Source organism: Harpegnathos saltator, unplaced genomic scaffold, assembly GCF_003227715.2.
Source record: "Harpegnathos saltator strain DR-91 unplaced genomic scaffold, Hsal_v8.6 scaffold639, whole genome shotgun sequence".
Classification (NCBI taxonomy): Eukaryota; Metazoa; Arthropoda; class Insecta; order Hymenoptera; family Formicidae; genus Harpegnathos; species Harpegnathos saltator.
In genome coordinates this window covers 933,789-956,360 of record NW_020230470.1, presented here as the reverse complement: position 1 = coordinate 956,360, position 22,572 = coordinate 933,789, and the positions used below count along the sequence as shown (strand labels likewise).

Below are 22,572 nucleotides of genomic sequence, written 5' to 3'. Positions count from 1 at the left end.
AACATTTTTTCATCTGCCTAATATTTTTTTAAACGTTTAAGGGAAACTTGATAACTTTTTCAACATTTAACTTACGATATCTCGTTAACTATTCGTCGAAAGAAAAAATTTCGTATTGGACTTTTTTACTTTATTTACTATCAAGGATATATTACTATAATAGTAACTTTTATTGACTTATCGACCTTTGAAAATTTCAAAATTATTAAATTAACAAAAGTTAGGGCGCTATTATAGTAATATATTCTTGATAGTAATTAAAGTAAAAAAAGTCTGATACTATTTTTTCTTTCGACGAATAGTTAACGAAATATCATAAGTTAAATGTTGAAAAAGTTACCAAGTTTTCCTTAAATATTTCAAAAAATATTAGGCAAATAAAAAAATATTTCAGACAAAAGTTGTTAAAATTAATTGGTAGAAAAAGAAGAATAATAAAAAAAAAGAGAGAAGATAATAAAAAATTGGGCTTTCTATTTAAAAAAATTAAATTTACCTTCAACTGAAAATGCCCTCGAAAATGCCCTCCAAATAAAAAACTGATAATACCATTCTCTTTCCCATTCGAAATCATGGAACACGTGTTTTAGCCTTTTTTAATCCTTTTTAATTTATAAGCCTCTCATAGTTTTCGAGATAATTAACTGGAAAGTTTTTAAATGAGCACCCTGTATAATTTGTTACATTGAATTTTACGTAACATGTACGGTTGATGAGCCTAGTAGACGTGGAAAAGAAATCGCATGTAATTTTTGATTAGCATTTGGAGAATGTGCGACGGATATCGATCGGTCGCGCTCTCGCGTGTGTGCCTTTCTTTTCGTCTCGACGGGATTGTACATGCTTCGAGACGTCGACGAGAGTCCTACGAAGTCGATTTATCTTACAAACGGCGATTTTCAATGAAGATTTCCCCGCTTACGAGTGATCGTTTGGTTCTCATGACCCAGTTCGTACGGCCCGTTGCGCCCTTTCTCGGGCCGGCCCTGGTAGAAATAAACGGCGGACGTAAATTTCGGTGCAACATGCCGCGGGATAGACGGATAATTAATTCTGCGCGAAGCAATGCCGCGTACGGACCGTGCGCGAGCCTTGAAGACGCTGCGAGGAAGTTAAAAAAGTACACCTGTGCGCGCGGTGTAACCCACCTGGGGATTAATGGGATAATTGTGAACGCACGATGGGGAATTCAGTCACTGTCTGGCTACGCCAGAGCGCGCCTCGCGTCATTAAAATGCATGTGAATAATAGCGTCTTGTAATCGTAAGAGATTAGTACAAGGAAATTTTCATACGACTCCACTTTCTCCTGGGTCGTACGGACGATGTGTGAAGGATCGGCTACGGATCTTACGTCTTGTTTAGATATCCTGAAGCTTCCCGAGTGTGAGAGAAGTTAATATTGATCCTCGGTTCGCGAGAGATGTTAATACTGCTGCTCAATTTTTTCGTCCAAAAGTCGCCCGTCTCTTTGCACAACCATACCAGCATAAATAAAAATCCTTTCGAATGTAACCAATAATCGACAGAATTATTTTTTATAGCGCCGAAAGAATTATTATACCGTTAAGTAAAGAAGAATGAAGAAATAAATAAAAGATAAGAAATAGTCTTAACACGCAGTGCCACTCATTCGTTATTACTATTTTACAATCGCACACATTACTAAACACATTAATATAAAATTATCACAGCGAGGGAGACCGATTATTAATTTAACACGTCGTTCGATCCTATCTCTCTTTAAATAATTATATCAATAATATTATTCAGTAATGCATATGATCAGGAAATCCTAATAACCTAGTTATATTGTGTGTTACGACTAACTTGCCAGTTAATATGAGCCTCGCGTGTCCGTAGATTTGAATAATTTTACCCGTTTCCAGTTACAACGGCAATTTTACTCGAATAGCTGCCACCGCAGAATTAATACTCGGTATGCCCTTATTTTTTTCAAACTCGCCCTCTCTCTCTCTCTCTCTCTCTTTCCTTCGCTCCTTTCTTTTCCGTTTTTTCTCTCTTTCTTTCCCTCTCCCTCTGTATTTGCTCCTTTTTTTTGTTCTCTCTCTCTCTCTCTCTCTCTCTCTCTCTCTCTCTCCCCCTGGATATTGTTGCGCTAATCCAATCAAGACGTCGATACCGGCGGTCGCGGCTGCACGTTATAATGATCCCTCGTGGTCAGAGATACGTATCGTATCGACCTCCTCCTCATTCCCAGCCGTTTCTACGTCGTGCAACGTGCAATCTGGCGGCTGGTGATGGCCGGTGACGGTGGCAATGGTGTGGCGCTTGCACAATAGATTCAGTTTGATACATCGCCGTGGCGCAGGAGACCGTTAATTTCGTGGCCTCCTGCCCCACAATGCCCCGCACACCCCCTCGCCCGTCCTGCGTGTAGATTGCTATTCTCCGTCAAACGTCGTTCACGTTAATAATTCATCCAAGTAAATAATAGCAGTTAACGCTGCGCGGCCGAGAACGCCGTGCACAGCCCGTCATTACCCAGATTTCACTATTGTCGATCGAGTCTAAGCGCAATTTGCATTCAATTTATCTCGCTACCGAGCGATCTCTCCGTCAGGCAGAAACAAGCAAGACGGTTGTTTAACGATCAAATTGCGATTAAGCGTTCGGAAGGTTTTACTTTACACGCTTTTCGTTCCCTATCCTCCTCCCCCCCCTTCTCTCTCTCTCTCTCTCTCTCTCTCTCTCTCTCTCTCTCTCTCTATCTATCTATCTATCTCTCTCTTCTTCTTCTCTTTACTTCTTTTTCCTTCCTTTTCTCTCTCGCGGTAGACCCGACGTAATGTGATTTACGGCAACATTGTGTATGCGGGCACGCTTCTGACATGTGCAATTTGCATCCATCTTTAAAGTCCTTCCCACGATTTAACAGATGACTCGATATTTTCGCGGATACTCGCTGTGGTGAATAATGCAATTTTAAATGCTTTTCGAACTTTTATAAAGCATCGGCAAATAAAGGTACGCCTGGTACCAGCTCTCTCTCTCTCTCTCTCTCTCTCTCTCTCTCTCTCTCTCTCTGCGCGTCGAGTTTGGCGCGCGAGAGATTAACGGTCGTTATCGCGCATCGCGAGCGCGCTGTATCGATGGCACGGAGATATATGCCGTGTGCGTTACGACGACGGAGGAAATTCAGGCACGTTCTGACGTACTTTAGGCAAATCGAAGAGCGCGTTTCAGTCGTACGAGGACGTTCCTCTGCTCCATAGCAGAGACACACGTGCTTGGACTTTGAAGTCGCTCCACACATGCCGAGAATTTCATGCTCGCGTAAGTGACCTGATGTCGTTCACCGAAATGCCTCGGCAAACTCGACGTCAACTATGATTCCAACAATGACATCTATCTTGCAAAGTACTATCGTCGTAAAATCGTCGATAAATCGTGACAGTCAGGGGCCACAGAAACGAAATAGCACAGCGAGTTTTTGTACTTTGGACGTGGTTTGTTCTGCGTTTTATAAGCAACAAAAAATATTCCGTTACCAAGAAAAGCGATTATTTACTTTATTTTTTTTTTTTCTTTCAAGTAACGGTTATCTTTGTTAAGGGATATTTCCTTAACGATACTTTTAAAGTATTTTCGTAGCACAAATTAAGAAAGCTCATTGTCATGCTCACAAAAGAAGAATCTATACCTTTTTTCAAGAATATTATAAAATTTATATTCTCTGTATAAGAAAAATATAAACTACATTTTTATGGGCTTACGAGGAGATTAATATTTAATATGAAAAAATATTTAGAATACATTTGATGCTTGTGACGAACTTGTGATAGATTTGATGAGGTATAAACTTATGAAATGCTTGCAACAAATAATATTTATATATACTGGAATGCAATATGTATTTTTTGCGTTGCATAAGAAGACAAGCAACTTGAACATGTGCTTATATAAATTATAGTTTTTCTTATATTAGTTATATATCTTATAATTAGTTATTGTTATAGATAATATCTAATAGCGCGTTGGATTCGTCTTAAAGTTTCCTCATCTACGACGATAAATATTACGTGTTTATAATGCGGAAATAATTTAAAGACAATTTTTGGCTTTTACGTTTACATTTCTAGTAGGATAAGTCCTATAAGCACTACTGCTTAAAATGATGCTGCAAATTAGATATTTAATGTAAAAGTAATGTAAAAGTGACATTTCTAATAGTGCGTTGTATCCGTCCCTTCTACAATATTATTTATGAAAAGAATTACATAGTGCCATTGAAAAGAATTCAAGACGATGTTGATTTTCTATGAAATGTTTTTCAAATTTTTTTATTGCAAGTAGTAGTTTGCGTGAAACAAATGAATGCTCGCCTTTAATAATTATATAACCTTGCGTAACCTTAAACAACCTTTTTCTTAAACCGTTGAAAGCCTCTAAAAAATTCGTTACGTTAAATATCCTATAGATAACATATACGCGACACATATATGTACGCATACACATTTAAAGTACAACACACACAAGAAATGGACCTCGTCGTTCCGACCCGTCACGACTTCTCGAAGCTATGCCGTGCTTTCAGTCAAGATCATGTACTGTTCCTCGTCCTATCATCGGGTTCTCTCCGCCTACCTGAGCCTACTTGATGACGAAAAAATCCCCCGTCGTGGCGAACGTTCCAATTACCGTGCAGCACGGTAATAATCACAGTCGCGCTTTCGAATCGGCGTCAGATCGACGCTCTCATGTGTTCATCCGTTTCTGTTTCAGGAACAATGCCAACGTCGTCGTTCCGCCCACCGCCGTGGCTGCGCCGAGGAAAGAGCCGCACGAGAACATTGCCCGGATAGCGAAGCGGTACCTCGACGATAACATGCAGCAGGCGTGGATCAATCCTCGTCTAATATCGATGGTGAGTGAATATAAATGCAATGATTATGCGCCGGCTCCGCGCACGTGCGCCCATTATCCTCTCGGCCTGCGATACGGAGGGGGGTGCACACGTGGGGTGAGGGGGGGGTGCATGCTCGCGCGCGCTCTTTCCGAGCCGGCCAACAAATTAGTTTGCGGCCGGACTTCAACATTGGGAAAGTTTCGTGATTAATTTATTGGGTGGAAATGCGCTCGCACTACATCTCTGCTACCGCCGCCGCCGTTACGAGGAAGTCGAAACGCGGAGTTTCTAACTCGCCCGGACTATTTCTGCGATTTCTGGCTAGAGAACCCAGGTCGGTCTCGCGCCGATATAGCGCGCGAGATCTCTTGGAACGCCGACGAGACAGCGTTTGGGATTTCCACGGTACTGTTTGTTGGCGGGAATGTCTTTACGATATCGCGGAGCACGTCGTTTAGTCTGTAAAATGGCCGCCGGCAAACTGGCGACAAGTTTTTACGACGCGACGAAATGACTCGCGAGATTCTGCGTTAAACTGTTTCCCGGTTTTTATGTAATTTCTGTGAGACATACACATGACGAGTATTCGGAATCTGGTAGATATTAGGAGTGTGTGTGTGTGTGTGTGTGTGTGTGTGTGTGTGTACCCACATAAGTACACTTTAAACTTTAAATGTGTCGTTTTGGCCAAGGTTCTTTTTACACGCTTCTTGCTGTTTTCTCGCGTCATTTAACACGCTTAAACGTGTTAACTTGGGATTTAATACATTTAGATGTGCTCAGTGATGCGACTTGGGACAGCAAGAAACGTGTAAGAGGAGCTTCAGGCAAATGCGTTACTTTCAGACATTTATGCATGTAAAAAGAACACACTGGTTCAATCAAGTTTTTATGAGCTTCTTTTTATCAGTTTATATATTTCAGCAGTCTAGTAAAACTATCTAATTTATATAAACAGTATTTTCTTGGCGTGCTGTTTGGATAAGATATTTAACTTGTTACGTTATTGATTGAAAACTAATATAAATAGCATTTCTTTGGTGTGTTATTTGGATGAAATATTCAATTTATTGTATTGTATCACCAACTAAGAAATAAAATCTTTGTTTGTAGATTTTTAAATGTGCTCTTTGACCTTTAAATGCATTTCGTTTTGGAACAATTGATTACTTATAGGCACTAGCTCCTAAGATACGTATATTTCGTTTGTTATCCGTCGAGAACGGAGAAAAATTGAATTTCAGTTTCTCAAGCCAACGTTTACAGTTTACTCGGAAAACAAGACAAGACATAATATTTTCAGTAGTTTCAGTATAGAAAATATTGAAGACAACAGTATTTTCTACAGAATATAAGCAGTATTTTCCTGGTGTTATTTGGATGAAGTATTCAATTTATTACCTCACTGACTAAGAAATAAAACTTTTGTTTATAGATCTTTAAGTGCGCTTTTTGACCTTTAAATGCATTTCGTTTGGAAATATTTGATTGACTTGTAGGCACTCCTAAGATATATTTCGTTTGTCATCCGTCGTAAGAACGGAGAAAAATTGTATTTCAGTTTCTAAGCCAACGTTTACAGTTTACTCGGAAAACAAGACAAGATACAGTTTTATAGCGAACTTATGCATTTAACATTCCTTTTTATCAGAAAATGTGACAAACACATTAAGCTTCGAGTGTTTACTTGTCATAAAAGCGAAGTCTTGATTAATCGTTACGCGATTTCTGTCGCCCTTCGGGAAGCGTAAATATCAGACGGATCTTATGATGCATTAAGGCGGACGAGTCGTCGCGTCGATGTTACTGACGTTTTGAATCTTGCGGAAATAAATCACACACACAGCGCCGACTCGAGTGTCTCATTAGAGTCACTAACCGAGCCACTCAAACATTCTGTGTGTCTTTGATTCCAAGGCTAGCTTGAAACCAGCTCAGACCGCACGTGATCCAGTTACTTTTTGCAAAATGTAAATTTATAAGCACGAATGAATGCCGAAATACCCGTAAATCCGACGATCTAATTATCATTAAGATCCTCCCCGTCTTATCATGCCGCTTTTCAACGATTGCTCATGAGAAGCGTACAAATGAGCGAATGAAGAGAAAATCGCACATCACTTGACTCTTTTCAATTCCGCGTACATCTCATGTCTTTTCACAGTTCCTTCATTAAATTTTTATACCGTTTTCTTGATGCACGATCTGACTTACAACAGATACGAGGGAAAGTATGAGAAATCGTCAAGCAACAGAGGTAACTCATATTTATTTTATACGACCTGTTTTGTAATAGTAATTCACGCAGTTTTCATGAAATTGGAAACTTTGTCAAAATTCTATAACGAATTCTTTCATTCAAGCTGCTTATGAATTACTCGATTAATTGTATTAAAATTTGATCCCGCTTAATTTCGTCATGAATCTCGCGACTGATTATTACTTTGGAAATTAACATGTGGAAAGAAAGGATATATTTCATAATTGTCTGAAGGCACATTGTGTATCGCGCCATGCAGACGGTTTGTTTAGTCTCTTTAACGATGTCGAGAGACGGTTCAAGAGTCACACAATGTCATCGTCCCAAATCCGTTTCTCTTCGCATGTACGTCCCTTTTCTCCCATGCACCCGCGCGCTGACACCTGCGTGTTCGTAAATTCGGGTTATGCCGACACCCCATACACGGTGAGACCAGTTATGTCGTTGACGGCTCGGCGTGGCGCGCATCGAACTGCGCTTCGGACAGGTAGAACGAGCGAGGACGGGTCATTAAGCGAGCCAATAACAAACTCGTGATCCACATAACCCTTCGTTATGTTCGCGGGTGCTATTAGCCCGCGCAAGGCAGCAATCATTGCCTGCGGCTAAGACTCGTTTTGTAACGCGTCGAAGCGGGTCCGGTCGCGCCGTGCGAACTCATTATTTCCACTTCTTCCCGCCCTTCCTCTCCCCCCTTCCCCCCCCCTCCCCGGCTGCCTGTGCATCCCCATGGCGCGATCTGCTTCTCGCTACTCCTTTCCATGCCACCTTCCCCGCTGCTCTTTTTCCCCTCGTTGCAACGACCTTACGTAATGTCTCAGTTGCGTGTTTCTCGGCGTGCGCGCGCGCGGCTTGTTGCGCCGATGACTCGACTACGCGCACCTGTGTGTGCACAGCACGCGACGTGCCCCTGGCGGAGGTACGCAAGGTGCAACAATGCGCATTATCGCGGCATGACGAATTGCGAATCCCCCGCGAGTCGAGTGCCAGATGCAAACACTGAGTCTTGAAGTGCTACTTGAATCTTGAGACGCGAGCCATGGAAAAATACACATTGATATTATCGCGAAACGTGCGAAGTCAAGGCGAAAGAGAAATCTTATGCTTCTTCCGCAGGTATAACAACAGCGGGAAAATACACGCCTAAACTTAATGAAATTATAATCGTGAGTCCTCTCCAAGAGGTGTAATTTTATCTTTGACGTTATTTCAGTGTTATCAATTCAGTCGGGGGAATTCACTCAAAAATATAGCACACTTCCCACAGTGACAATAATAACACATATTTATTTTATCAATATATATTTATTCTTTTTGTTTCTCCATTTCATTTTTATACTGTAGACCTGACCATCGAAATAGTTTCTTATGTGTATAATTATATAATTACAACTGTATCGAAAGATAAATATATCGCTTGTCAGCATGACATGTGAGAAGAACAGTTGCAATTTTTAATTTAATTTAAGCCTGAGAATTAAATGGAGTAACAAATGGGGAGGAAGGAAAAGAAAGAGGTGTGGACGAGGACTGAGAAAAGTGGATGTATATATAAACTTATCATATACATATACATGTTCGTATACTTTAAGCGTTTGAATAGTTATAGATTTTTAATATGAAGTTTTCAAAAGCGGTGATAAATAATTTTCTATTAACACGAAAAATATATACATATATATATACATATTGGGAGAGAGAGAAAGAGAGAAAGAGAGAGAAAGAGAGAGAGAGAGAGAGAGAGGCATGGTATGCGATATCGAACATTATCGAGCGCCTCACATTATATTAGCGTTTTAGTCAACATTCTCCGCTCATCGCTCTAATAGAAAGATTTATTTCTAAAATGCACCATCAACGAAAGAGAGATTTCCCGATCGCTTTTTCCCGCCATTTCAACCGCAATGCTGGCGCGTGCATTCATCGGCATCGCGAAGATTTACGATCGACCCGTATTACTTACGCCCGGCGGCTTTATTAGCATGATTGGTCGCCCTGAAGATAGATCGCAGTGCGCACAACCGGATTATTCTTCGGTTATGAGCTCTCGATATCTCGATCTTCTTGGCTCGCCGCGAGTTCGAAAGAAGTCATCGTCCGATACCGTAGTTATATACCGGCGCTTCGTCAGGAGCCAACGACACTATTTGTAATTTGTTACGAGGGTCGCCTCGTTACGAGCGGCTCTAAATCCTTACGATCTTCCTCTCGCTGCCCACGGCGACGGGGGTCCCGCCCTCTCGCTAAGTACCGAGCCTTCGAGCGTAATCCAAACCTCGGTCTTAATGAATTTTCTGATTTAATAAGAGAGTCGCGTGTGAATGTGCGCGTAACGGCGACGACGAGCGCCGGTTTGTTATGTGTTGCGCGACCGGACGAAAGTCGCTCGCCGAACCTTGTGCGCACGTAGACACGCGCTCGCTCGCTCGCGCTTGTGCGCGTGCGCGCGCGCGCGCGCACGCGCACTCGGCGCGCGTAATCACCTCGATAATGGCCCCCGGTAAGTCCTTACATCAAAAACTCGAGCGTACAATTTATCCGGCCGATTCACCGGCGAACGACGCCAAACTGGTTCTAATGTATGGATGTAATCTATGGATTTGGTTATCAACAGCGTGTAAGCATTCGTGTAAGATTAACGACGCTTGAGAATTTAAAGCGAGGATTGAAAGCGATACGATCTCGGCGAGTGTTACTTACGACGCCGTGGACACGCGAAAAACTTTACACTAGCTGTCGCGCTTCATCCACTTGCGAGACTAACAAGATCGCCGTATGTGAGAGAGAGAGAGAGAGAGAGAGAGAGAGGGAGAAATAAAAGTCTGAAGTTTGCGAGATTATTAATTTCCGATTTAACGGTCGATTATCTGTATTTGACAACTACCATTTGTGCTGCAAAAATATTGTCACTATATGCGATTCAGAGAAGTGAATAATTATCGGAAAGTCGTCCACCTTCATGTTTCCTAAATGTCACGCGCAAATATCATTGGCGCTCAATAAAATTCTCTATGGCGACGTGCGTCAGTATGCGATTGATAACGAGACGCGAGAGTTAATTAAGGGACGAATCGAGCGCGAGGCTCATTTCCCGACTCGTCAGCCATTTAATAATCCCGAAAATTCCGACGATTAGGAAGACACGCGCACTTGCGCACGGTTGTTCTATATGTACACACAACGTAGTGACTTAGACACACACACTATCTCTCTCTCTCTCTCTCTCTCTCTCTCTCTCTCTCTCTCTCTCTCTCTCTCTCTCTCTCTCGGGTTCTCTCGAGTGCTCTGCACCCGCCTCCTCTAATAACAATAATAGAAGGGACGGAGGGCCGTTTTAATCAGAAGGTCCACCCGCCTGACGTGATTAACTCTCGAAGGGCCGTGGAGGATCGAGGAAAAGGGCGGATGCCGCTGTCATTTTGGCTGTTTATCATATCAGTGAGCTAAGGGGCTGCGTTTCGTCGTCTCGTTTCGAAGATGGGGTTGAATGTTGAATTTCGCGCGCGATTTGTACTCCCATCCTGCTTCCTCCCGTACTGCTTCCTCGCTGCCTGCAATCTTTCGCGTTTTACTGCAGTCGATCTGAGCCTCGCGATCTCCTTCATCCTTGTTTCATTATTCAGTGGTTTGAACGTGGAGAGCGCCGTTTTATTCTCGTGGTAGGTAATGTACCATACCAGGATAATGCTCGTGTTATGCAATATTAATTCACCGCCAGCGGCTTTATCGGGATAAGTAGAAATAGCGAGGTGTGGAGTGAGATAAGTAGATAATGCTCTTCGTTCTATAAAAGGAAATCTCGCGAACCTTCAGGATATACGTACGTATATTTGCACGTAAATATGTTTAGAGACTCTTTAGCATTTTAACGTTTTATCCGTTATTTTTTTTCTGTCGTATTCTCTCAAGAAACTAGTTCTTTATATAATTATATATAAAAAATTGGATATATATATATATATATATGTCACATGCAGCATAACATAAAAAAAAACCGCTATAATTTTCAACTTAATAAAGAGCGCTTGAGAATTAAATGAAGGGAGAAGTGAAGAGGACAGTGAAGAGAGGAAGAGAGAGAAGGGGGTAAGGAGAGAACTAAAGCGAGGGCTAAAGAAAGATAAATAAACTCGGGGGAGAGAGAGAGAGAGAGAGAGAGAGAGAGAGAGAGAGAGAGAGAGAGAGGGAGAGTGTTTTTGTGTACTTTCCGAAATTAAGTACTTCCGTCTTGCGGTAAGTATCCTCGGTTTCCACGGAGGATATATCCTTCCACAGGAAGGAGAAAGGACAGAAAATGCGCGACCGTGCCAAACTGACAGCGCCACTCTTCCTTTTGCCGCTGAAGTCATGTCTGCGCAGATTCCCGGCATCGAGAAGAAGCTCTCCCGCACCCTCGTTTCTTCATTGCCCTCCCCCTTTCCCTGAACTCTGTCGCTGATCTTACGTCTCGCGCTTCACTCCGAAGCTCTAATTAACAGGGCTTTCCCGTGGGTCTTCGGAAAGGCGTGCTCCGACACCGACAAGCGACGGAGAGGTAAATACCATGAAATGGCTCGTTCGCCGAATAAATAAATACCGTAAAGTGATTCGGCCGTTGAATCGACTTTTCTCCGATTCGCGGCGAATTTTTTCGCGAGAGATGTAATATAATAAATGCGGCCCTTTATAACGGCTCGTAAATAACAAGTGGTACGTAAGCTGCAGCAAGTAGAAGTGTCAGGTGCAAAACAAAATGGAAAACGCCGGAGAGATTTATCTTGCACATTGCACAAGAAGAAAAATCATAAGATTACATATCAGAGATGTTTTCCTTTCAGCCGCACATTTCGTCGCGTCTCGCGCACTTGAGAAATTTGTTTGCTAAAAGTAAGAGCTGGATCGGTCAAAGTTAATACGACGTTCTCTAAATCTCTCGGAGCGAAATTTCCTTGCTCCAAACGAGCGAAAACGCGCGATTGAAAGCGATAATACGAAAATATTCTCACTTGATATCTTAAAAGTGAATGCTTTAGACATAAGTTGACAGTAGATTTCGACTCCGCACGAGCGAATATTTCAATTAATTGGCGCGAAATTAATTAATTTTTGTGACAGAGGAATACATCGGATTTGTTTCCCTCAGATTTCGAGTGAAAATATCTACTCGACGATTCAGAGCGGCGGATTCGTTCTACGTGAATGACAAATTACTGAAATTCGAGTGATCCGACTGTCGCTTTACATTCTGCGAAATTTCGCTTCGAGAGATCGAATAATAAATAAGCGATAAATTTATCGCCTGCTATCGCTTTGCGGTGATGATACGGCGAGAAGGGAAGATGCGATTGTTGCACGCTGTGTCTCCCGCATCGGCAATGTTATCGAAGCTGCTGCCGAAGCATCGCGACAACTCTCGCTGCCCTTCGCATCTGCACAGCTTCCGTACCGAATAGCGCTGGCTAACCCCGACCAAGCGGAAAAAACGGGTTTCTCCGCTGAGTCTCACGGAGGAGTCTCTCTCGTTGCCTTCGGGGGATTACTTCGCGGACGAGACTCTCTCCTCGAGCGGTATCGGGTATCAGTACTTTCGTCGTCGCGGGATTACTCGTCAAGGAATTTTTCACGCGATTCCGGACGATACCTCCGAGCGCGGCCGAGCGCGATATCGACGTATCACATTTTTGTAAAAATCATGAGTCCAGAGACGAAGCGCGCTTGTGTTTTATTCCCGGATCAAGAGCGGCGAGAAGCGAGCTCGGATATATCGGGTGTTTCACTCTCGCGCCCCGTGAGGATTTATAGACGCCGTTATCGCGGTGGCTTCGTCGTGGTCCTGCGCGAACGAAATGATTCTTTCGATAGCTCCTGAAAAAAGAGAGAAAGAGAGAGAGAGAGAGGGGGGGAGGTGGAGGGGAAGCTGATTTCACTTTCCGATAGAGGAGAACGTGTGAAGGATGGAGGATAAACATTTCAGCGTTAATTTTAACCGTCTCGGGAAATAAAAGTCTAACCGCCCCCGCTTGTAATTTTAATGGTCCCCGGGTAAAATATAAAATCCTTGCATACGTAATTGAAAGAAAGAGAAATTCAATGAGTTGGGGGAGCGTAGCTCGTAAAATTTATTATACGGCTCTCGAAACTTTAATCGGTCAAGAATGTAGAGTGAAAAGTCTCACGTTTCTACTCTCCGCCCCGACAAATCGCCGATACGATCCGAAACGATCTGGAAGTATTTCTCACGAGGTTAACGCGGCAAACGTCCTGAGTGGCGGGTTGGAACTTATTGAAGAAAGCAGCGTAGTGTCGGGGAGGAGATAAGCGCGCGAAGCGTGATGGCGGATAGGAGCTTGGTTTAATATTCGGCTTTGTTCGCTTCATTAGCGCGGCACAAAAGTGGCTTAAAATAATTGAGTCTACCGCGGGCATAATAGCCATTCTGATATCCCATTGTTGCCCGGGCCTCGGACTCGTGATTCGCAGCATTATCAATGGGTGCTTATTTCCTCATTGTGTACGCGCCCATTGTTTTTGTTTAATTTTTCAACCCCGCCTCTACTACTTTCATCCCCTTTTCCATCGGCGCCATCGCGCATCCGGCTCGGTCGCGACGGCGGCTCGGTGACGAAAAATTGATTTATCGTCGGATAACCGCACGCGTCTTAAAGTTTTTGCGCCGGCGAGCATTTTTGCCGCTTTGCCGACGACGAATGATTTATCATCGGAAATTCCTTTATCATTCTTCTTGCTGATCTAGCCGTTACAACGTCCTTAATTTTTAACCGTGGATCGAGGGGGCGGATACGTAAAAAAGTCACACACACACACGCACACCGAAAACGGGACGGGATTGTACATGGTGTCAAAGAAGAAAGTGAGAATAAGATAGAGGGGAGGGGGAGGGAGACCATATTGCTCGACCATACCGTTTCGCAATCGATTTTTCTCCATCAAAAATTCAAGCCATATCCTACATCTCCACCATACTTTTCACGTAAATATCCCGACCACCGAATTGTTATAATTAAAGTTCCTTTCTATGAAAATTAAAACACATGCTGAAATCAGGAAATGCAGTTGAAGTCAAGCCAACAGGGTCGTGTAGTCGCTTCTGTTCCTCGAGCTTTAATTAATAGCACGCAACCGGCGTTCTGCGAACTTTGTGTTTCTTACATTTTCCTTCCCCTCCCTCTTTCTCTCTCTCTCTCTCTCGCAACATTACCAAACTGCAGTCTAACGCCGTATAAAATTAGCGCTGCAATCGTAAAATGTTTCTGCGCGTTTTTCCTATTTTTGCTGTTTATTTCGCCGGCAAGACACAATGATACGCGTTCTCGCACTCAAGCTGTGCGGGCCGCCGCGAACGCCTCGGTAACGCCGGACGCGCTGGCTGCGCGTTTAATTGAATTTTTAACGCGAACGTTTCATTTCACCGACGTAAATGAAGACAAAGACCGCGCTTTTTTAATTATCACATTTCACGAGACGAGATATACCCACCCGAGGGGAACACTCCCCCACGGGCGTTTCTCGCTCGCGGGAGTACCGACGTGACACCTTAAGGGTTACCGGCTCTTGCGAGAAACAAAACGGTAGAAATAGCGCATTCATGAGTTTCGCACTCGCTACGCAACGGAGGACAGGCGTGCGATGCGCGGGAGCGTCTTTTTTTCTGAAAGAAGGAGGAAGAACTAGAGAGCACAGAGGAAACAAAGATCGCGACCGGATAACGACGCAACGTAGCCGTCGCACATGTGCATATTTCCTTTCTCTCGCAGCGATAATAATTCAAACTTGCGAGACGCACAGCGGATATTCGCGTGAAAAAACTGGGGGAAGAATAATATTGTTTAACAATAATAATATTGTGCATTAGTGAGGAAACAAGAGGACCGTTTCATTGATCGATTGCAGAAAACGACGATATGTGATTTATTATTTTCACTAGCAAAATATGAAAATTATGAAGGGAGAGAGGGAGGGAGAGAGAGAGAGAGAGAGAGAGAGAGGTTGTTATTTTTCCATTACGAAACGTGTAACATCTTTACGAGAGGGAGGTTTTTCATTTCTATACAGCTTCCAAAAAGTCCCTCTTTCTCGCCACGATGTGGCCCGCGACCAACGTTTCTCGTTTGGCTTTTCCGGTAATATCCGGCCACTGTGCCATCGACAAAATCACCGAGTTTACGGTAAATTGGGTGAGGAATTCCTATCTTCCTTTTTTCGGCTCTCTTCCGTTCCTCCATTCTCACGGCCTCCGTTTCTTCCTGCCCATTATCCCTGCACGCTGTTCCTTTATGTATCTCCTCTTTTATCGCCACCGTGAACCTTCCGCCACCGAGTAATACCGAGTCCGCCTTTACATCCTTCAAGTAGACGCAGCGGCTCGTTCTCCTTCTGTGTCGTCGCCGATAATCAGGTATCACCGAGAGAGAACATGTTGCTGCCGCTTCAATCTCCGTCGCATTCCCTCAGCCAGATGCACGCCGCGGCGTCGTGCCGAGAAGCGAGGTTGTTTGCGATCGCCAGAACGAGCGACACGTAATCAATGGAACTTTAGATTGATCTTGTACAATTAACGTCTCGCGGCGTACGCCTCCGAAATTTGCGCTGACGTTGTTTTCGTAACTGTACGCCGCAGAGTCGCGGCCCGTTGACAGCTTCTGGATTTTGGAGTAATTAATAACGAGGAGTCGTGCGCACGGCTGGGGTGTAAACTTACTCCCTCACGGCTCTTCAGTTCCTTTCCGCGAAAGACGGCAACGTAGATGAAACGGGAAGGGAAAGGGCGAGACACTCCGACGCGATTTATTTACCTTCGTATCATTATTTTATTAATACTTTGTTTGCGATTAATGCGCAATCCTCCTTTCATTTCTTCACGCAAATTTGACATCCTTGAACTATAGAATGGCAAACTCTTTCGAAGATTTCTGGTCTCCTTCGAATCTGGTCAGTTGCATTTTGAACTCGCTAATGTAACTCCTGGATGTTATGTACGAATGAAGAATGAACTAAGTCTTTCACAAATACAACTTTTTTCTTTCGTAAACGTTGAAGTTTAATAATATAGTAAAACGGTCGTTCGTTTGTTCGCCGCAGGTGATTACCGGAAGTGCACAATTAATTTGCATTACCTGAAAAAAAGGAAAACGTCTGTGACTCTGAAAAGGTTAACTTTGTGTTTACCTTTTTTTTTTTATTTAGTATGATGAGTGCTATTTATCCTAATGCAACTTTCTTTCTGAACATCCTTTACATGTATGTCGATTTGATATTTAGAGGATATCATATAGATGTCGATCGATTATTCATGATCTAATTGATACTACATTCAAGACGGCGTATCGATATTCAATAACGAATAAATTGTTGGCATTTACATATCTTCCAGATATCACGATAAAATCTTAGAGATATCGAATTTATCGTTGATTTCTACGTGATTTCGACTCGTTGGCGCAGGTGTCAGAATGTAGTTTCGACAATTGTAATTTAACACGAGGCTAAAGAGTTTTTATATAATTTACGAGACTCGGTGTTAGCAATAATTGACTCGCGACGTTCTTCCGCGACGGAAAGAGACTGCGGCGAGGTTGCGAGACGGTGACATGATTAATATAATCCTCGCGTCCCGAGACGCGAAACGCGGGACTCTAATTCGTTCGCCGCTTGGCTCCCGACACGCTCTCACCATAATCCAAACGCCGTCGGCACCCCCTCGAGAAATCGCCGTGGAGAGGAACACACTCCCGCTCTCGCCGCCCTTTCGCAGTTCGACGAGTCGGGCCGGAAAATCAATCGGAGTGAACGACTCTGCCTTGCCCTCCACTCCACCACCCCCCCCTCTCCGCCCCCTAACCCGGGCCGCGGAAATACGCGGTCGTGTCGCTATTATTCATCGGCGTCATACATGCAACAGCGGCATAATGCCGCGAATAACATCCGAGTATATACGGTTATATCGCCCGGTGAGAGCGTGTGCGCGCGTTTCAGTGGTAAGTCCGCCGCGAGGGTGCAAGGGGTAATATCGCGGAACGAGGGATACGGTCCGCAAATCCCACATGGATCCTCCCTCCCTGAATACGCGGCACGGCGTCTTAAGGTTATGATATACCCACCTCCGAGCCCTCGGTGTGATCTCGGTTTAATATTTATAAACCGGATATATATATATCGCGCCGAGAGAGCACATACCTGCGCGCGTACCGCGTTTACGCACTCACGCACGCACGCACGTGTGTGTGTATGTATGTATGTACGCCGGGACGGATCCTTGCACTTGCCACCAGAGATTGACTCGATCCTGCCCTACGTTTTTCTAACGACATCGTTGAGACTCCAGCGAGCGCTGACGCGTCGCGAGATTTACAAGTGTCGACATCGCGCCTCCCCCCTCCCCCCACCCCCGCGGCCTCTCACTCCTCACCGTCTGCGGATTTTTATAAGTTTATTATTTTATCGTGGCGTCGCGTTATGGAAATTGCGTTTCCCGCTCGGCGCGCACGATCGCGAGATACAGGCGAGCCGAGAATGCGATCGAGGAATTATTCGATCTTCTTTTGCACCTTTAATGGCGTGGATTCTATTTTTACGGTTGACCGGGGAAATTGTCCACTCGTCATTTTTGCAAGTCCGTGTTGAATTTGATCGGACAGATGCAATACCTTCGAACATACTTTGTCTTTTCTTTCACGGATATTTTGGGGGTCTACTGACTTGTTTCATGATACAGATGCAAATTTCAGATATCGTCGTATTATCTCCTCTTTACTTTCAAATACTTTTCAATGCGATTGTTTCGATATGTTTGGTATTTTTTTGTCGATTTTAAGGGATATCTATATGGATCATACTTCTTTGTTTCCTTTTATGCATATTTTTGTGCAAAGGGTACTTTGACATGCATGCCCCGTAAATCTACAGGATGTCCCATTTCAAATGAGCCAGGAAAAAATCTCGAAAAATATGAAAGATACTAAGATACGTTTCAGACAAAAGTTGTATGATTTCAAAGGGGATATAAAAGAACTATATCATTTTGTTTACAGATGGCGCCACTTTCGAGATATTCGCTGATCATTACCTTTCTTAAACAGAAAGCCCAACTTTTTATTATATCATCTTTTTCTACCAATTAATTTTAACAACTTTTATCTGAAACATTTTTTTATCTATCTAATATTTTTTGAGATATTTAAGGAAAACTTGGGACAACTTTTCCAATGTTTAACTTACGATATCTCGCTAATTATTTATCGGGAGAAAAAATGATACTAGACCCTTTTATTCTATTTGGTCTCAAAAATATATTGTTAAAACAGCGCTTTAATTTTTGTTAATTTGATAATTTTGAAATTTCCAAAGGTCCAAAGATAAGTTAACAAAAGTTAGGACACTATTGTAACAATATATTCTTAAGACCAAATAGAGTAAAAAAGTCTAGTACCACACTTTGCCTGGCTCATTAAAAATGGGACACCCTGTATAACTAAACTAATTTCATAAGTAAATAAATGAATAAATAGACATGTATATTGAAGAAGATTATTAATACGACATGCTAACAATTCTCAATATTGCATATTTTTCGCACGCACATTTTGACGAAACGGAAAATATGGATTTTCGCTATTGGAGGACCATCCAGACAGTCCAGACTATTGCCAAACTGGCACGAACCGCGACTATTACTCTCAGCTATGAAATTAATGTCGGCCATTCGGCCAATGAGAATGTGAGAAGTTCGAAAGAGCGGAGGAGAGCCTGCGTCGCACGGCGCAATCTTTACGGTCGCTCCAATCTTCAGGAAACGAATTCCCGATCTTGCAATTCCCGCCGCGCAATGTCAACGACGACGGTGGCGGTCGCACCCCTAAAAAAGATTCGGGTCATTTGGCAAAGTGCTACTTTGTGTCACATAAAAAAAGCGTCGACGTCCCTCACCGCCGGCAGTTACTTCTCAGTCAGCGTTTTCCAACGGCCAGAGTCTCCGTTCTCCGCTCTTGGTTAGGGAAGAATAGCTCGGAATGGTGCGTGTCCTCCACCGATTTCGGAACCTGTAGCACCTTCGCGCTCTTCCGCCTCACTTGGCGGAAGACCCGTATTCCGTTAACGTATTTCGCAAACAGCCACTGACGCGCGACCGTTTCGCGAGGCGCGATCTCGCGTGCGCACTTGGTTCTTTCTTTCTATTCCGTAAATGTGGCGAGGCAACTTTTGCGTGAACGATGGCGTAAACATCGAGCAGCGTAAAACGTCGCGCGAGATCACGCGCGCAAGTTGATACTTCTCCGTCCAGAAATTATATCCATCGTCCCGCGCGCACGTTATCGCACTCGCGCAATCAGTCCGTCGACAAAGTTCGCGGTTGAATATAAAATTTATTCCGCGCAATAACAATTATTCAGAAAGAGCGTCGTAGCCGACGAGAGTTGCCCGCTCGGCAGGGAGTCGCGATAAAAATGAAATGCTCCCGACGACAATAAAATCTCCGTTTCTGACGTTTCCATCGGTAAAGTCTGTTGAAATTCGGCGGGCATTATAGTCGCGAAACGAGTTACGCGATACAGGATAAGAATGGATCGCTGTCTCAACCACCGGCGTCGCGAACTCCCGCGGGAAACTTTTTCGGAGTTTCCCGTCGCGCAATCGTAACGACACGCCGACGAGGGTGGAAAGAGAGACAGAGAGAGAGAGAGAGTGAGGGGAGACGAGAAGGGAGGATGCAAAAAAAGCCGTGTGGCAGCTTAATCGCTTCGGAAATGCATAGTGCGTTGTCGGAGCAATAAGTTATCCGTGGCAAGAGAAAAGATTGGGCAGGGGTGGATTTCTGCGGGGGTGGATTGAGACCGAGAGAGAGAGAGAGAGAGAGAGAGAGAGAGAGAGAGAGAGAGAGAGAGAGAACGAGAGCTGGCAAGAGGGGGGGACGGGGAAGAGCGACGTGGGGCGCGCCGTTAATTTATGGACTTATTTTTCCCGGCATGCGGCCGCAATTAATCCTGCCCTTTAATTGCTCCGTAACGCGACTCGCGAAAGGATCTTTCGAACTGATTAATCGGGTTCGGTCGGCAGTTGTCGTCAGGCAGTCTCGTCGTCCCGGGGAGGATGAGTCCTCGCCTATATGAGAGACGAGGGAGTTCAATTACCGCAGGATTTCTGGGAGCTCCAAAGGTTCGCAAGAGCTTGCTATTCCTATTCCCAAAAGTTCGCAAAAGTTTCAGCGATATTCAATGAAGTAAGTTTCAACGATACGCGGTATGTTGATTATTTCGGCAGTGAAATATTTTACTCGCTGAGGGAAGGGCTGTTTAAAATTTAGAGACCTCGGATCGCGTAAACTGCGCGCGGCAAAATTACTTTTGTACTCGCGATTTTTCGCATTGACTGCCTGCCTGCCCGCGTCCCGGTATTCTTGACGCGGCGACGCGGCGCTCCAAGCGGTGGCGACGCTTTTCGAACTTGCGCACTTTGCAGGCTGTTGCAACGACAGGAGTGCATCCGCAACGACTGGCTGCCGTTACACGCGGTTGCACAGCCGGCTTGCTTGAAAAGCGCAAGTAAAGCGTTGCTTTGAGAGCCTCATCGCCGCGGCGCGGCGCGGAGTGTGTACACCGGCGTACACGCGATGCGCTGCAACTCTGTAATTACACGCGCACGGTTGCCACACGCGATAACGATATCCCCTTCTACAAATCTTCCACGTTAGTGTAGTGGACGGCGAGAGTTTCCAGTTATCGGCGAGAAACGCGCCGTCGAGATCGCTCGCTCGCCCGCCCGGCCGTATCAACGCGCGAACTCGCTCGTATTAATGAAGTCTCTCGGGCCGAAAGCGAGCGTATCGAGTTGCAATCTCATCCAGCGGCGCGCATCGGCTTCTTTTCCGAGCGTCTGACGAGAAACAAAGCGGCCGTAAATCCTCCCTCGCCTACCTCTGAAACTCCTCTCACTTCCGGCACGGCGGGAGTGTTTTGGGCGGTTGCCCGCCACTTGCCGGGAATATACCCGAGATTCGCGTATCTTTCCGCCCCACTAATTTCAGGGTCGGAGAGAAATGACCGTGAAACAGCGAACGATACGAAGCGCGGAGATCGTTAAGTGTATTAGGAAACTCTTACTTCCGCGACAAAAGTGTGCGCTGCGCCTCCGATAGAGATGAGAGAAGGGAACGGGTGACTCGAGGAGGAGCGCCTCGCGCCGACAGGACATGCCGATGGAGGAGTAGACATTTTTTGAGAAACTTTATAAAGCTGCCTTGTGGAATATATTTGCTTGAAATTGAAAATACATTTCACTTCTCGCTTGGATCGAGGCAGAACATTACGATGGTATCGTAGAAATGTTAGATAATCAAGGAAAATTTGAGAAATGTTATAGATATATTAGAAATATAAAATATGTAAGATAAGTATAGAGAAGGATATTAGGAAGGGTATTATAAAATTATGACAAATAATTATATTATAAAATAAATGCATACGCCTGCGCTGTTTCCGCGCGCGCGCGAGCAATCAAATTCAACGACAGGCTCGAGAGATAGAGAGATTTAACTTGACCGATGATCGCCATTTGCTGTGTACAAAAGTACATATGTAGCGCAGAAGCACACATATGTAAACATATAATTAAATAGAGATTATTTCGGGCCGCTTTATTAAACGGCAGAACTGCAACAGACGCCGGTACATTTCTTTCAAGGTTGATGGTCTTGCCGCTGCCTCACGAACAGCAAGAACTCTCATTTTCTTGTGTGGTAACCTCCTTCTTATAAATCATACTTCTATTCGGTTGGTTAACCCGGGTTGCTTGCCGTATCCGTCGTCGACCCTCCGCACCCTGCGGCTATGTTTATGTGCCATTTGCTGGGAAAGTGAAATAATCGTTGTCGTCGTACTTTCGTTGTCGGCGCGCTTGCCATTTTCTTCCCCTACGCGGCCGCGGCTAAAGCAATCATCCTATTTCTCCGTACGCCGTTTCATACGTTCTTACATTCGCCGCGAGACTTTTCGTTCTTATCAAAGTAGTCGGATAAAAAAAAATAGAAAGAGAGAGAGAGAGAGAGAGAGAGAAAGGGTGAGAGAGGGCGAGTTTTCCTTCTCCTACGTGTTATCGAGTATGCATAAGATCCGAATTCAATCAAGGAAAACAATTTACCGCAAAGCACAATTTACAAGGAACAAATCTTGCTCAAATTCGAGACGCGTGTGAAAGAATCGCTGGAATGTTATCGCTAAAGGAGAAAAATGGCTGAAGTGCTCGGCAACGGAGACTAATCCGACGATGTCGCGAGGCGATGTAGATCTCTCTACATGTTTCTACCGTCGCATTTTCACGTCGAATCGGCAAGCAGCCGTCGGCGTGGCGGATCGAAGCGAATTAGCAGGCTCGAGCGTTGAATTCTTCCCGTCGTTTCCGTCGCGCCAGTGAAATGATAATCAACGATTCGACAATTAATCTGTTATATTTTG

General features: G+C 44.3%; 1 protein-coding gene across 1 annotated transcript in view; it reads left to right on the top strand.

Annotated features, from left to right (window-relative positions):
* LOC105182568 (uncharacterized) overlaps positions 1 to 22,572 on the top strand; it is a 128,214-nt gene that overhangs the window by 75,719 nt on the left and 29,923 nt on the right. The window contains exon 3 of the mRNA XM_025304691.1: positions 4,746 to 4,887. Coding sequence (XP_025160476.1) covers positions 4,746 to 4,887 — 142 coding nt within the window. The remainder of the gene's footprint in view (positions 1 to 4,745; positions 4,888 to 22,572) is intronic.